At 41.8% G+C, this 17,159-nt stretch overlaps 1 protein-coding gene across 1 annotated transcript; it reads right to left on the bottom strand.

Annotated features, from left to right (window-relative positions):
* Positions 1-5,359: 5,359 nt before the first annotated feature.
* Positions 5,360-14,380, bottom strand: LOC310856998 (glycine cleavage system H protein, mitochondrial-like). The gene is made up of 5 exons (XM_083762588.1): positions 14,267-14,380; positions 8,016-8,098; positions 7,859-7,922; positions 7,217-7,348; positions 5,360-5,939 (listed from the first exon to the last, which is right to left on the bottom strand). Exons 1-5 carry the CDS (start codon positions 14,367-14,369, stop codon positions 5,842-5,844), a joined length of 480 nt encoding a protein of 159 aa, XP_083618714.1. The 5' UTR covers positions 14,370-14,380; the 3' UTR covers positions 5,360-5,841.
* Positions 14,381-17,159: the final 2,779 nt, after the last annotated feature.

Raw genomic sequence — 17,159 nt, 5'->3', positions numbered from 1 at the left:
GAGAGTCCCAGTAGCCTATAGAGTGTACAGGGGAGGGTCCCGGTACAGAGTGCGTTTTTGAACTGTATCTGGGGAGGATCCCATAACTATAGCCTATGTTCGGGGAGAGTCCCAGTAGCCTATAGAGTGTACAGGGAAGGGTCCCAATACAGAGTGCGTTTTTGAACTGTATTTGGGGAGGATTCCATAACTGTAGCCTATGTTTGGGGAGAGTCCCAGTAGCCTACAAAGTGTATAGCCTATGTTCGGGGAGGGTCCCAGTAGCATACAGTGTATAGGGGAGGGTCCCGGTACAGAGTGCGCTTTAAACTGTATCTGGGGAGGATCCCACAGGGTGTATTTCTTTTTTGGTGGAGGGTTTCATCTATTGTATGTAAGCTTCGTATTATGATTAGGGTGTCTTTTGTATCCCAATACTAACATCCCGATTTTGTCATCTTATGTTTCTATGTTTCTATGTTCTAGATATACCTGTATGTCCATACCTGTATGTCCTATTCGATTTCGTCATACATGAGTGTGATTATGTCAAATGAATAGAATTATATATAGTTGAATGACAGAGTTCTAAAGCAATTTTTACTGTTCACTGAATGGTGATAGTTGTGGCAGAATATGAATGTTTTGATTTGCTAAACTAAACCCTTAAGTGATTAGTCTAGCAGCTTTTTGTAAATTGTAAGGAAAAAGAGGGGGGAAAGGAAGGAAGAAAAGAGACCAACAGTCTTTCTTTAAAAAAAAAAAAAAAAAAAAAAAAAAAAAAAAGGGGGAAGGAAGGGGGAAGATAATTTCTTCTTCTAGAACACTTCTTCTTTGGCCATCCGTTGGTAATGAAAGTAACGCCTGAAGTGTATAGTGTTGAACCTGTTAATTTGTTTTTACTTTTGTTTATTTGTGTTGGTAATCAAAGTAACGCCTGAAGTGTAATAGTGTTGAACCTGTTAATTTGTTTTTTTATTGGTTTCTTAAGTTTTTAGTAGTGCCATGGGGAATGGACAACGAAAGATGGCTACGCCTTCAGGGCCAGCAGTATCTATGGTGAATAGGTGGGGCATAGATGTGTTAAGTCAAGTTACTTTATGGCACCGCATTTCAGAAGGTTTGTTTCCTTTAATAGGAACATTTAGTATAAATAAGTTAAAACTGTGTAGAGATGCTTTAGAACAATATGAAGATAGAAAAAGCAGGAAGACGAAGAAGAGAATAGATTGGGAAGATTTTAGAAAATGGGAGAGGGAGGCTGAAGCCAGAGACAGGAAACAGACAGAGCCTTTGTTATTAAAACAAGAAACTGAGGAAGAAATTGAGAGAAAACAAAGAAAGTTAAGAAAAGAAGAGGCCCTCCGTCCATCACCCTATGCCAGCACCATGACATCCCATGATGTCCAATCACCAGTTCAACTGCCAGCAGCCCAGCCACCACCAGTCCAACTACCACCAGGTCCACTGCCAGGAGAACTTCAGCTACCTGTCCAACTACCAGCAGTGCAACTCGATCAAGTGAATGCACTGTATGCAGCAGCTCTGCAGTTAGCAGCAGCAGCCGCTTTTTCTCTCACGAATGGCAACACACAGCAGGGAAAGGGGAGCGCTGGTCCCCCTCTCCATGACAACCCTCAGGTGGAGCCTTCTCACCAAACCAACCACAAGATTGTGACACGCAGCCAAGCAGTAGGCCTACAACACCAGACATTTCCACTGATATCATACCCAAATCCACATCCAAGACCTACTGATGACGCTACGGAGGAAATCCGTAATGCTTATTCTGAGACAGTCCAGGTTCAACGAAACTGGACTCTAGATGAGTTAAACGAAATCGTGAAAGAGCTCCCGACCCCATCCGAAGATGTAGAACGCTGGTGCACATCTGTTTTGGATTTAATAGGAATGTACGAGCCATCAGCACAGGAATTAGAATCAGTGTTCCGCAAGATCTTCAAATTGAAATGGCCACACCTGAAAGGAGACTATGACGTGAATGGATTAAGGGCGGACATTGTCACAGGACAGTTACAGAATCCACTTGGGCTCTTTTCCAGAGTAAGGGAGGCCTACCCAGTCCGTACAGATTGGAAAAAAATCCATTCCATAAAGCAGGACAACGATGAAAGCTGTGACAATTATAGGACACGAATGGAACAATGTTTCAATAGACACGCCGGTCTGACCCATGATAATGCAGCCTACAACAACCTGTTAAAGACTTCCTTAATCAGTGGCCTTTTGCCAGACATTCACAACCGTGTCATGATGTCATGCATAGGCTGGGAGACCCAAGAGCTGGACCCAGTATGGGCACATGCAAAACACGCCGAACGACACGCAATCACACAAGACGACACGAGGAAGAAGAGGATGGAAACAGCACAACTCATGTATTATGAGAGTCGGCAACTGATTACACAGCAGCAAGGACCAGAGCCCGATCAGCAACTGGGTCCGCACCAGCAGATAAATTGGCAGCGGACCATATCAAGTTCTACTGACGAATCCTACAGCGATGAAGATTGCTGAAAGAGACGCCTGGATTCACACATCACATTGCAAGAAGTTCAACCACGACCCATCCACAACCCTACACTGAGCAGGTTGCACAATGACAGCCAAACATACAGAAAAGGATATACCGAATACTATACCCACCCAGAAGTTCAGAACACACACCAAACTAACGGCACAAATGACTTTCCCTGATTGCTTGTCCATCCCTACCGTACTTCACACAGAAGGTGTTGGCAGTCGTGTCAACTGAGGTAAATAGTGGACATTCTACCCATTGATTTGAATACAATTGAGAACACACAGCACAGTATAAATTAATTGCACAAGACTCAAGGAGGACCCTTCTGGGACTTTGTCGAGGGTGTGTTCGGAGGAATAAAGAGCACATTGATGGTACAATATTCTCCAATGCTGTTGAAATTGTTGTGATATTTCTGATGTTCAGGATAGTTGATAGTTATTTAAAGTTCTTGGCTTTAGAACTATCATGTCAAAACTAGTTAACACCACATCCCACATGACACAGCCACCCTCACCTCCTAAAACGCAGTGGATTCCACCATTTAGTGAGAGTGAGATTGTATGATCTTGTGCTGTGGGAAGGTGGGATGCAGTATTATGGGAAAATGTAACAGCTGCGATTTCCGGACTGGAGAGTGATATGGTGCATGAATAAACTGCAGTATTCATGTATTATGTCCTCTAAAGTTTGAAAGTCATATGCTGTATTTTACGGTAACGTTTGAAATACTTTGTTTTTCTTTATGTATTTTCTGCTATGCTTTATTGTTTTAAATTTGTTTTACATTATTGTTTGGTTTTTTGTTTTGAATGACATTTATTAAATTTCATGTTCACAGAAAGTTTCATATTGCCATGATGTCAACAACATTGTCTATCTCTTAAATGTCGACAAAATTGTCGAAATGGGGGAATGTAATGGGAAATATGAAATTGTGCATTCACACCACTAATTGTAAAAACTGCATATCCTGATTGTCTAGCCTAACTGGGTGTGGTCTACACTGAGTACTAGGCCTCTCTCGACTTAATCAACCATTTACGCACATCAATAGGCTTTTGTTATGACCAAAGTATCGGTGAGACGGTTCCTGGATCTCCAGCTGTCTAGCAACACCAGCCCAGCCTCTGTTTTTGTATGGTCATGTTTATTCATCACAGTTTATTCATACCCATCCAAGGTTACTAGATTTAGACCACTTGTCATTCTAATTAGATTTGTCCCATTGTCTGATGTGGAGGCTACCTGTCTGGTCATGTGACCAACAGTTACTCCTCCTCCTTTGAGTAAGACTGTATAAAATTGACACACATGTATTGTTCTGGAGTTCAGTCATCCGACATGCTGGAAGATGGTTGTGCTCTAGAGAATCTCGAGATCTCTATTAAATTGAACTGAATGCCTCATATCATCTTGTCCTCACCTTATCTTTTAGTTTAAGTGATCTTGTGTTAGTATAATTTCCACAACAAAGACTCCAGATCTCAAAAAGCTATTAGTCTCCATTGTCCCTAATGCAGTGCATGGTTTTAACTCTTTATCAAGGTCCATTATATATTCTGTATTTGAGCCACGGACCACCATTTGATGACATTTAGCCTCAGACCGAAAACGTAAAAAGAATATCTTGTTGTCGTTATATAAGATTTTGTCCACAATTCCAAGCTTTGATGTTGGTATCATGAGATAACAAGCAAACGATCAAAAATAACAATTCTTCTACATTCTCTAATTGACTTCTTTGTAAATTAACTAATGCAGTATGTTTAACAATAATTGAACTGTTGAGAACGTAAAATGAACACGTAGGCCTACAGATCCATTTGGTTTCATTTTAGACTCAACAGTTAAAGATCTTATAAGGGTCCATTTGGTTACCAACTCTCCTCCATCATTTAGCTGGGGACTATACCTGGAACCTCCTCAAGGACCACTGGTTGAAAACCACTACCCTAATGGAAAAACTACAGATTGGAATCAGTCACACACGTGAACTTGTAAATCAGCTTTCGACAAAATTCAGAAGAAATTGTTAAGTCACTCATGAGTATTTTTGTAGTTGGTACCGTTGTAGCCTAAATAAAGTAAAGTATTTAGATGCCAATAGTTTTGTACTCAAACCCTTTACAGCATTTTGATTAGGCTTTTTACAGAACCCCAGCTATACACAAAGAAATGACAATTAGCAGCACATTGACTTGGACTGCTCTGAGCCTTGACTGACTGACTGCTTTATGACAACGCATCACGCCATTGCTCACATGGGAGTTCAAGCACCAGTATTATCCTTATTTGTACGTCTTTAAATGTTCTGATGAATTGAAAAAGGTGGACCCTGTTGTAAACTAGTGCAACGCTTAATCATGGTTCGTCCACAAAAGGTACGTTTTTGTTTCAAACCATCAATCATGGAGACATACATATAGGACCTAACAAAACCCACACATGAGCCACAAGCAGGACTAGACCACTGCCTGTCTCAGTGAGACTTTAGTGCCAGCATGTTCAAGTGAGTACAGAGAAGAGAGTTTAGTGCTATGGCAACATGGGAGGCCTCCTGCAGCACAGGGCAAGGCCAGACAGAGCCCTACAGCTAAGGTTCACCATAGTTCCTGGAGGAATAGTAAATAGTTACTTTACACAGATTAGGAAACAAGGTCATAGGCCCTCACCTCAGATCTAGAGAATATTTCTGTAATATAGAATGTTCATTGTTTTACCAACCAACCAGCCTAATTGTTAAGTTAAAAAAAATGAATCTCCTTCTACAACCCCATTAGTACATGAGGCATAATGAACAAGGGTTACAGTGGTGGAAATCAGACGTAATGTGTGTAAAGAAATTTTATTTTCTACTGTACAGGTCTTGTTTCCATACTGTAGCTTTAGTACATGCAGTATAGACCTAAGACCAAAGTGCTTTTGTAAGTTTCACAGCCTCCCATTCATATGAAAGAAATTCACTGTCTTGTGTTTGAAATGCTTACACTAGTCTAGTGATTAATAGTCTCTTGTCCCTTCAGTTTGGGACGCTGAGGCCACAGTAATCAATACATATTCTTCCAATTGTCTCAACACGGGGTGGTTTGTCAAAACAGGCCGACACTTGGTTATTAACAGTAGACTGAGGATCGCTAACGTTCACATCTATATACAACCGGAAGCTCAATACTGGTCGAGGTCAGGAGCGCCACGCCTGTGATTGTGGATGTAGTGTCAGAACCGACACAGGCACATCTTATACACATCCCTGCCAATATAGTGGCTGAATTGAGAGAGCGAGGGGAGATAGCCGTAGATGAAGTAGCCTTGTGTTAGTCCTCGATGGAGCGGATGTATCGCTCATATGCCGTCTCGTCCATTAGAGAGTCGAGCTCCGCAGGCTTGGCAATGGTCATCTTCATCAGCCAGCCTGCAACACACGTCAGGCTACAGGTCAGAGTGGATGAGTCAGAGTGGATGAAACTAGCGGATTCGAATGTCCCATATCAACCAGTACGTTACTTATCAAGACCATGCAATGGAGCCAGTAGGTTCTACTGGAGCAGAGACGTTGTGTTGTTGACTACTAACCCCAACCAAGCTAAGTCGTTGTAGCGCAGTTTCACAATGTTTCGGCAGAGTCATTTTTCTTCTGCTTTTCCATATCACAGGCAGTAGGCTCCAGTAAAGCCTACTGGCTCTATTGCATGGTCTTGATAAGTAACCTGCTGGTGATTATGGGTTGATATTGACAGCATTCGAATCGGGTGATGAAACACTGTATCCTAGTTCTGCTTAAATGGTGTGGCAGTAGCTCAGGAGATGCAGAAGGTTCCGGGTTCGATCCATGGCTACCCTCATGTTAGTGTCGACTCGAGGTCCTGGTGTCCCTGAGGATTCTAACCCCCAATTACTTCCGATGAGCAAGTTGGTGCCTTGCAAAGTTTCCTCCGCCCGTGAGGGGTGTGAATGCGTGTGTGAATGGGTGAAGCAAAACATTTGAAATTTTCAGAAAATACTGATCTACTAGCGATTTACAACAATCGCGATGCCATGCGCTGTGAACTTTTATAACACGACAAAGTATGAAATAGGGCTAAAAGGAAATAGTTCACCATTACTCCCCCCATGGAGCCTTGAATTCATGGAGATTCTTTGTCGCATTCCTAAGCCAATAATTTGATAAGACTCGGAAACCCAGACGTTTTTATTTCCAGGGAGAAAAAAAAAGGTCTGGGACCGAGTCCACTTCAATTCGGCATAGAGTAGCACAAACGTCTACCACTCTTTCTGATCGTCTGCCCCTTTGTTAAATTCACGCACACCGGTACACACACTCCTCTCTCTCTCGCTCTAATTAATTAGTCTCATGCCGCACAGCTGCGTCTAGATTCTCCCGGCAGGAGCTGCCTATGCCATGGAAAGCATAGGTGGACCCCAGGCTAAAAATGTGATAACTGGCGGACTGGGGTGAACTATCCTTTTAGGTGGTTAGTCAGACTATTCAATTTGACCGCTAAACATAATCGATAGTTTAGATTTGAACACTTTTTACTATGTAATGAGGTTTTATATAGTTTTTTTATGAATGAATTACAAGTCTGAGCTCCCTGACAAATTAATTTCACTTTTTACTGTAAAGTCTTTTTTTTAGGTGAGACAATAAAGTCTTTCCGATTCTGATTGTTGCAGCCCTAATATCCTCACCATCTTCGTAGCAGGACTTGTTGACCAGGCCCGGGGTGTCTGCCAGTCGTGTATTGACCTCTACAACTTCTCCAGTCAAAGGAGAGTAGAGCTCACTGGCTGCCTTCACGCTCTCCAGTGCACCAAATTCATCTGGAACAGAGGTCTGGATTTTGGCTTGATGCATAATTCAGTGCATAAAAGTCCATGTCACAGAACAACTACAGACAGGAAGCCTTTATAGATGGAACTGATCTAAATGTAATTGTAAAAGTAATTTGCGTTGGACTGTTATTAGGTTCAAGGTTTCTTTATTTTGTCTCCCAAGGACCTGCCCTGCAGCATACAGATACAGATATAATACAATACAAGACAAAAAAGGCACACAGTGACCGGTACAACATTAAAGGTTAGAAGAAGCAGCTTGTCCGGCGTTGCCAAGGGCTATTGCACAATGTCTGTTGACAAGCATTTCTTCGTGGCAATGTTTACAGGGAGGGAATTGCATAATCAGGTGGGCATGCATTGCATTCCCAATTTAAATTGTTCCCGACATGTGTGGTCTCCAGTAATTGAACATTATCTGTAGATATCACAGGCACTCAAGCCTTTACTAATAATCACACTCTAGTCTAAAACAAATCTCTGACATGAGATTTTTACCTTGTTGAGACAGCTGTGTGCCCACCTCTGGCAGTCCACAATAAACTACATCTCCCAATGCTTCCTGTAAAGGATGTGTAAGAGAGCAGTGACAAAGTTAGTCTTTTTTAATTCACCCTACAGTTAATTTTAATAGTCTCTGTCCTCTCGGGCTTACCTGTGCAAATTTACTGATACCGACAGTTCCAAAACCACCCTCTTCTACTCGGATCCATTCATGTTTGTCTGTGAATTTGAGACCTGTGGGATGACAAAGCACGATTAAAACAAAATGGAGTCTTAAATTATTACTGTGGTGGTTCCTGTGCACTGACAGACCTTTTTCACTTGGATACGTTTATTTTAGATACGTTTATTTTACTTTTATATAATTATATGGAAGTGACTTAAAATGAGAAATGTTCTTCAAAACACCTGAAAAACCAGTTGTCCTGTTGTCCTTTTAAAGACAGCTATAATGTGCCTCGTATAGTTATTAAAGGTTTAATTAAATGTATATAATAATAATAAAACTTTATTTATATAGCACCTTTCAAAATTGCTTTAGAAAGTGCTTTACACAATCAGACAGGAAAATAAGCAACAGAAAACATTTCAATAACTCTTTGGATGATGCTCTCAGGCAGCGGGTTGGGACATGGGGGGAGATTAGATTGGAGATGTAGGGTGGAGCGAGACCGGACCTAGCCATGTATATGGTGAGGAGGAGTTGGAAATCGATTCTGAAGGAGATTGGGAGCAAGTGTTGGGATGCTAAAACAGGGGTGAATTTCCTGAAGCCAGTTAAAAGGCGAGCGGCAGCATTCTGTACTAATTGAAGACAATGAATAGATTTCTTTGTGAGGCAGGTATACAGATAGGTCAGGTGTGGATAGAAATGATTTGATTTTAGAGATGTTTAGTGATAAAAATGAAGATTGGATGACTTTCTTAAAAAGGATAAGACCACTTTTTGAGGTTTGGGTTGTTATCTTACCGTAGTATGGGCAAACTACCGGTAGTCCATTCCAGGAGTTATTTCACTCCGTTGTGTTGTTTATTAGCAATTTAATAAATAGAAATACCAGCCCATTGACTTCCATTGTAACGGGGAAACAGCTCTCAAAGTCACTCTTTTAGCACATAAACCAACGCAACAAAAGCTGATCACATCAGGATATTGCGTTGGTTTATGTGCTAAGAGTGACGTTGAGAGCCGTTTCCCCGTTACAATGGAAGTCAATGAGCAACTTTTTTGCTAATAAACACCACAACGGAGCGAAATAACTCATGGAATGGACTAGTTTGCCCATAATAAGGTAAGAAAACAACCCAAACCTCTCAAAAAGTGGTCTTGCCCTTTAAGGTGCGGCTCAAAGTTGAGGTCGGGATCAAAGGTGACGCCTAGGTTCTTGACAGTGGGCCTGAGATTTAAGGTTAAGGGGGCAAGGATGGCCTTGGCAAGAGGGGGGCCAAACACGAACACCTCAGATTTTGAGTCGTTAAACTGGAGGAATGTATATCGTCGATATAGTAATAAAGTATCCTTGTTTTTTTAATGTCAGGAGTGAAGTTCACCAGCCTGGTAAACAAATACATTATTTGTAGGATTACATGCGCCGCGGGATGTTTTCCGTTATGTAGAATTGCCTTTTTAGATGAATATTAGTGCTATATAAAATTGCCTTGCCTATGTGATGGTGGGTGGATAGCTGGTAAAAAAAGATTGAATACTTCTATTAGCAGTTTGCAAAAAAGCACAGGGAAGTACAGTTCAGTCTTCTAAAAGGATTTTATTTCCAAGAAAGCCTATGGCTTGTTTCCATTGGGGTCCTTTTGTACTTGATTCATCGAAAGATGAACTATGTTTATGATGAGAATGGCAAATTATATAACATTATTAGGTACTATTTTTCCATATAATTTGAATTTTCTGCATTTAAATCATGCATCTGTTGCCGTATTGAACAGACACGTACATGAGTCTGCCTGGCTGTCAGATAATCTCTGTAATATGAATGTACTACAAGCCTTGGATCAAGACTATCAGATGTATTTTTATGAGTCTTGATCCAAGGCAAGACACGAAAGTAAGTCAGACTCGATAAATTACATCTTATCAATAAAATAGTATGATAGTGTTGATCCAAACTAGTAGTAATGTACTATAATGTTGCAATTGATTGCAGGCAGCTTTTTCGAATGTTATTTAAAAATGAAGTGAAGTGAGGGGGGCGCTCTTATCATCGTACATCATACCACCGTACTCATTCCAGCTTATCACTAGGGATGGGTCCGATTAATCGATTATCGTTGATAGGACCCGAAATCGATTATGAAAATTAATAATCGATAATAGTTTTTTTTTTTTTTTTTTTTTAATGAAAATCAGTTGGAAAGGCAATATTGTCATCCAAACAGGACAGGGCTATAGGCCTACCAAAGTGTGCCTGGGATGTGTCTGTGTAGCTGCATGACTGAGAGGAGTGTGGGTGGAGATTGATTCCAATCAATATACAGGTTTGGAGGATTTAGCAGGTGTTGGGAATTTACCTAATCAGGCCTAGGCTGGGGTTGCTATGGTGATCAATTGGATCAACAGTGGTCCAGGGACCACCAGTGGTCCTCATTTAAAAGATGGAGTTAGTAACCAAATGGACCCTTATTAACTCTCAAGAGTTACAATTATTGTTAATCAACTACATCAGGGGTTCCCAAACTTTTTTGACTTAGGTACCCCTTGGGGGGAAGATTGTTTTTATTTGTAGGGTTCATTAAAAAAAAAAAAAAAAAAAGTTAAAAAAAAAAAAGATTAAAAAATTAAACCCCCCCCCCCCCCCCCAAAAAAAAACGATTAATCGATTAATCGTTAATATTGAATTATACAAATCGATTTTCATTTTGGACACATTTACACATCCCTACTAATCACAATTTGCATCCTCACTTTTGTCTTCAATGTTTGCGTTTACGTAATGCATATACGTAAAAACACGCCATTCATTATCATTTCAATGGCATTCAATGTTTGTGTTAGGACAATGTTTGCGCCCCTCAAAAAACAAACTAAAAGGGGGATGATGAGAAGTGAGAACTAAGTGGGTGGTTATGGTTGAGATACAAGTGACAAGATTTGTAATGTATGCTCGTTTCCAAACGTTACGTGCAATAATCAATGTGATTATTCCAAATTCCAAATCCAAATCAGATTTCAAATATAAAGTACACACCACGTGGGCCATTTGCTGGGACAGCGATTAGCATTTCTGCATTCCGAGTTGTTTAATAAAAGGCATTTTTATCCGAGCAGTTTTTTTTGCCATTGGCTTTCAACTGCACGCCCCTATCGGTTGGGAGGAGTGTGGCACTCTGAAACACTGGGTGTGTTTGATATAGGCACACTGACTGCACTGCCAATACAGAATCCCGGTGTGCAACTGTGACTTTTCATTACGCACCCCGTTTGAGAAAAGTAGCCGGAGCGCTCGAATAAAAATGCTTCTTATTAAACGACGCGGAATGCAGCAATGCTAATCGCTCTCCCGGCAAATTCCTAACACCCGTGGCACACATAATGAGTACTTTATATATGAAATCTGAATGTTTATGTACACGTTCTCTCTGTAAATGTAGCAATCGTGTAAAACTGGCTTCAGTTTGTGATTATGACAGTCGGTAACAGAAACGGTCGCCCCTTTTCAATCTCGCCCCACTACTCTACCTAGCTGTAAATAAAAAACATAATTCATGTTGGTGATTATATAAAAATGTATTATCATATTAATTTATCATTGTTAAGTTCCATGGGTATAATAGCATGATGATGCCATTAAAAAACATGGGCTACAGTATAGAGATCGACTACTATACAATCAAATTAATCTGTATACAAGATAATTTCAGATTTCAGAGAGGGAGCGAAATATTAAATTAACTGTTAACTACATTAAAACATTTCGCGGGGGCGAGTTGGTAAAGGGGCGAGTCGTTTGGTATTCTGACAGTCATATTTCAGGGCTAGCCTCAGCCTGCTATATACCAGCTCACTGGTCTTGTGGTTAGAGTGTCCGCCCTGAGCATAGACTGTAAAAAATATGGACAAAGCGTTCCCCGGGTCTAACATGAACGTAAAATGAAGCCTGTCAGTCCTTGCACTGTAAGTCGACATCTTTCTAGATCCGTTTGGGCCCAGCTGGCCCATTGGCTGGCCCAGACAACGAGGCGGGACTTCCCCCCTTCTTCTTAGTTGGTTTTTATTTTGACTCGAGTGGGTGGGGAATCCCGATCATAGACTGTAACGGTAGCCACGCCCCTCAGAACATGCGCGACTTTATGGTCATTTTCTTTTATAAATGGGACCATAATTTTCCAAAAAGATTATGATGACATTAGAAATGAGACTTTAAACTAGTGACTGGAAGCAGAAAGTATTCATGACCATGTTTATTAAGGTAATACAGTCTAGGTGAAGTTGGGCCCAAATACATGGACTTCTATGGGGCTATGGGTTCTTTTGGGCCCAATGACAGCGCCACAACAGGCCATTATATGAACTTTCAGGAAATCCCGATTTCCTTGTGGCTTCACAAAATATCTGTCTGACTGCCCCCCTGGCCCTGAGACTGGGAGGTTGGGGTTCAATCCCCGGCCGGGTCATACCAAAGACTCTAAAAATGGGACCCAGTGCCTCCCTGCTTGACACTCAGCATCAAGGGTTGGATTGGGGGTAAGTCCCTGCGATATACTAGCGTCATCTCCAGGGGGTGTACTTGTACATCAAGCTGCCTCACGGTACAGAAACAGGAGATAGGCTCCTGCCCTATGGGCCTCATGGCTCGGCAAGGCTACTTACTACTACTCAGCCTGCTACAGCAGTGGTTTTTAACCACCAGTCCTTGAGGGGGTTCCAGCTAAAATAATGGAGTTGAGTTGTTAGCCAAATTGATTCAATCATTCAAATGGACCCTGTATGGAGCTCTTGTCTTGACTCTTGAGTGTAAAATAAAACCAAATAGACACTTGCGGGTCCATTTGGTCTCATTTTAGGCCCTCAAGAGTTACATTATTGTTAAACATCTACATTACTTATTTTTCAAGAGGTCTACAGTACACAACTAGAAAAAGTGCCCTTCTGGGCACAGGTCTCCACCAGGATTCTTCCTCAGCCTAGTGGGAATATGCGTGCACAGTTTCATCGCAATGGGACGCTGCGTTGAAGAGTTGTGGCGATTTGTACAAAGCGGGCTACTCCTGAAAACTGTAGGAGCCAATCGTGGCCAATCAGGATGGAATATGAGAAATCAAACAAACCTGTCTTGATCACATGACTATGGAGATCATGTGTACCGATTTGCGTGAAATTTGGATAAAATCTGAAGGAGTAATAATAGAAAATGTGTTTTACATATGTCGGCCTCCTGGTGGCGCTATAAAGAGCAGATGTGAAAAATTCCAGACAAAGGTTTTTCCTTGGCCTCTAGGGAGTTGGCATACAAAGTTATCCACAGATCCGTGCAGTTAGAGGTAAAAACACTTTTCGGCCAGTTATAGCGCCACCTTGAGGCTGAGTTGAAATTGTTCATGTGGCATTTCGTCCTCGGCCTAGTGGGAATGTGGGTGCACAATTTCAGGGAAATCACGCGATGTGTTCATGATTTGCAGCATTTTGTTTGAAACTGAGCACTCCTGTGAACTTTGGAAGCCAATCTTAACCAATCAGGATGGAGTGTGAGAAATGTGAAAGACCGGTTTCGTTGAATGGCTCTAGAGAGACTGTGTACCAATTTGCGTGATGTTTGGACAAAATCTGTAGGTGTACTGTGCAAAAACTTGTTTTGCACAAAGCGGCCTCCTGGTGGCGCTATAACAGGCCGTTCTGGAAAGTTTGGGGCAGAGGTTCATCGTTGGCATCCAGGGAGTGTGTGTGCAAAATTTGGCATCGACCGGGTTAACGGTGGCCGAGATTAGTTGCTCACGGACACACGGACGGACGGACACACACACACACACACACACACACACGGACGGACACACGGACGGACGGAGTGCAAAACATACTCTCCCCCCATGCCTTCGGCCTGGTGGAGACAATTAGATAATGTAGAATAATTGTTTGCTTGTAGTCCTTCCTACCACATCAATAAAGCATGGAATTGTGGACAAAATCCTATCTAACAACAAAATATTCTAAAGTATTGGGTCTGAGAGGCTAAATCCCATCAAATGAAATGGTGGTCGGTGGCTCAAATTTAGAATAAATAATGGATCTTGATGATGAAAAATGTTGAAAACCACTGTGCTACAGCTAGTGACAGTTCTGCCTCAATGACGTCCTCTTTGCGATTAGCTGAGGCTAGGCTAGCAATCATAATAACAACAACATGCTAACGTGCATGTTGTTGGACTAACGCAACTCTTCTTCATATTTACCTGCGAACAGTCGACTGGAGGTAAAAAGAGTCCTTTGAAACAGCGGCAAGGCTGCAGAGAAGTTGGAAGACACGCAGCGAAGGAGCATCCCACTGGCCGCCATCTTGTCGCGTTCTGATGATGAATGATAGCCACGCCAGGCGCATGCGGGAAGTGTCATCAGCAGTGTTGCCATGTCCGCTTCGGGCTTGTTTTTCTGTAAAATTGCTTGTAAATATGTGTAGTTGCGGCTTTGTGGTTTTTTGGGCTTAATCCTAATGTTAATTTAAACCCATTGATTGATTGATTGATTGATTGAAATATTTATTAACAGTTTGCAGAATTACAGTACAATACATTTCAAGCACAAACTCAATACAAAGACTGTTAACTGTGAGTGGACGACCCAATTAAGCATTACACTTTACAAGAGGGTCCACCTTGTTCAATTCATCAAAAATGAATAGGCCTACTATATTTGTCTGCAGACAACCCCATCTGAAAACATGTTGTGCCAGGAATCCCCACACACGATTTGTGTTGTTAAAGGTTTAATATTCCAAATTTTTCACATTTCTTCAAGCTTTATTTGAAAATAGTAGATCTACAAGCTCACAAGCGTCACATCGCCCCTTTACAAATATCCTATGGGCTATATCTTGCGCCACCCCTTAACAGTGGAGCCTGCCTGGCAAATGACATGGGGGGGGTCCTTTTTGTGGGCGTGGCCGAAAGTGGGCGTTACCTAAAGGTGGGCGTGGCCATGGCCACCAGAAGTCTGTCAGATTTTGACAGCTTCAAATTAGTGTTAAACATAATATAACCCAATTGACTCCAGTCCTCTCTGTTTAATATAACTATATAATGAAACTATATAAACTATGCATGAAGTGCTATGACTACTAGCTCTGGTCCATAGCTCTAATGCGTTTCATTTAGAGCTATGTTACTCTAAACTTCCCGCTCGCATGAATGCAGACCAGCCTCTACTCTTTGGCGTAAATAAAAAGAACGTTTTTGCTACACATCAAAACAAAGGCGAGTTGTGTCATTAGAAAGCTAGCCTCGGTACCAGGCTTTCATTTTTATTGGTGCAAAATTGAAAGCCTGGAGGAACGCATTGACCGCTCTGGTCTAAAAGTGGGAGTCAACCCTTCCGGGTGGGCGTCGCTCCAAATGATGTGACATAGCGCTGCACTAGGGGGGAGAGGAGGGGCCGGGGGTGACGGACAGATCGATGAGATCCAATCAGGGCGTGCGCAAATCTGAGCCGCGACCCGCCCCTCTAGACCAGAAACCTAACACGTTAGCTCAGGCTATTAGAAACTAGAAAGCCTACTTTGGTAATTGGTTCTAGTTCTAGTGAACAGAAATAATAAATAAATAAATAAATAAATAGACTTGGTAACCTAACTGTAGGGAGTGCAAACACATTAAAGAACCTGGGGGTTATCATCTATGAAAAGGCAACACAATGAGCAGAAAATATAAAATGAACCATGTAAATACAACAAATTGAGCAGAGCACTGCAGGGAGTTGAACCCCATTCTGGTAAACCAGAAGTAGCCTACCACAACCAGTGCCTTGGTTTTTGTTTTGTTTTACGAGGTCCATTCGTTGAAATGTAAATTTTGCATTTCAACTGTAAAGTAATTTCACAATTGACATTGTAGGCAATAATTAATAACGGTATGGCACCAGGCCAAAGCCATGGGGAGAGAGTATGTTTTGCACTCTGAGTGTGTGTGTGTGTGTGTGTGTCCGTCAGTTTGTTAACAGCTAATCTCCAGCACCATTAACCCGGTCGATGCCAAATTTTGCACACACACTCCCTGGATGCCAACGATGAACCTCTGTCCCAAATTTTCCAGAACGGCCTGTATAGCACCACACATTGTTGTATGCCCTCCGAGACTATGGACTATAGCCTTTAGCTTTTCCGTGATTTTCACCTTTTTTTCAAATCCTCCAAAATCGTGAAAAAAAACACTATAGTATGCCCTCCGTGACCATGGACTATAGCCTTTCGCAAATCCTAAACAATGATGAAGAATCGCGCACTATAGCATGCCACTTAATGACCTTGAGCAGTATAAATGACCGTGACCAGTATATGACTGACCAGTATAAATTACCTTCATGAGACTAGTAAATGACCTTGACCAGTATAAATGACCTTCATAAGACTAGTAAATGATCTTCACCAGTATAAATGACCTTGACCAGTATGCGGTCCGTGACCATGGACTATAGCCTTTCGCTTTTCCTTGATTTTCACCTTTTTTTTAAAATCCTCAACAATGATGAAGAATCGCGCACTATAGCGCGCCGCTCAATGACCTGAGACCATGGACCAATGAACCATGCAAGTCATTTTTTTTGGCCTAAATCACCACCTGGTGATGCTGGCCACCTCTGGTAAAATCGCCCAAGCCCTAATGTAAAAGGCCTTCCGTTACACCCTATTAAAACAATGGCCTATGTCAAGAGGGAGATTTACTAGGCCATATTATTTTGCCTAAGTCATAATAAAATGTGACTTAGGCCATTTTAACACACCTTTCAAAATGGGAGTAAATGGGACTGAATGGGAAGTACTGTTACTATGGGACTGATAGAATGGGAGTGAATGGGACTGAAAGGGAGGTACTGTTACTATGGGACTGATACTATGGGAGTGCATGGGACTGAATGGGAGGTACTGTTACTATGGGACTGATACTATGGGAGTGAATGGGACTGAATGGGAGGTACTGTTACTATGGGTAACAGTACCCAGCCAGGAGACAACCCACAAAGCCTAGTCCCTCCATGTGCCAGAAGTGTACCTCCCAGCCCTGGCAGAGTAGTTCTGGAATAGTTCCAACGGATTGTGTGCCCCTGGTTTTTCCCTAGTGGGACTGATTGAGGGTA

Source organism: Protomyctophum parallelum (genome assembly GCF_964188405.1).
Source record: "Protomyctophum parallelum genome assembly, chromosome: 4".
Lineage (NCBI taxonomy): Eukaryota > Metazoa > Chordata > Actinopteri > Myctophiformes > Myctophidae > Protomyctophum > Protomyctophum parallelum.
The sequence above is the reverse complement of the archived record's forward strand: the minus strand, read 5'-3'. Positions and strand labels throughout refer to the sequence as shown.

Excerpts from the sequence above, each read along its gene's own strand:
- LOC310856998 (XM_083762588.1), bottom strand. The coding sequence starts at position 14,369 with ATGGCGGCCAGTGGGATGCTCCTTCGCTGCGTGTCTTCCAACTTCTCT. Across the intron at positions 7,923-8,015 it reads GTATCAGTAAATTTGCACAG|GAAGCATTGGGAGATGTAGT; the intron begins GTAAGCCCGAGA and ends CATCCTTTACAG. Across the intron at positions 7,349-7,858 it reads CACACAGCTGTCTCAACAAG|ATGAATTTGGTGCACTGGAG; the intron begins GTAAAAATCTCA and ends CCTCTGTTCCAG.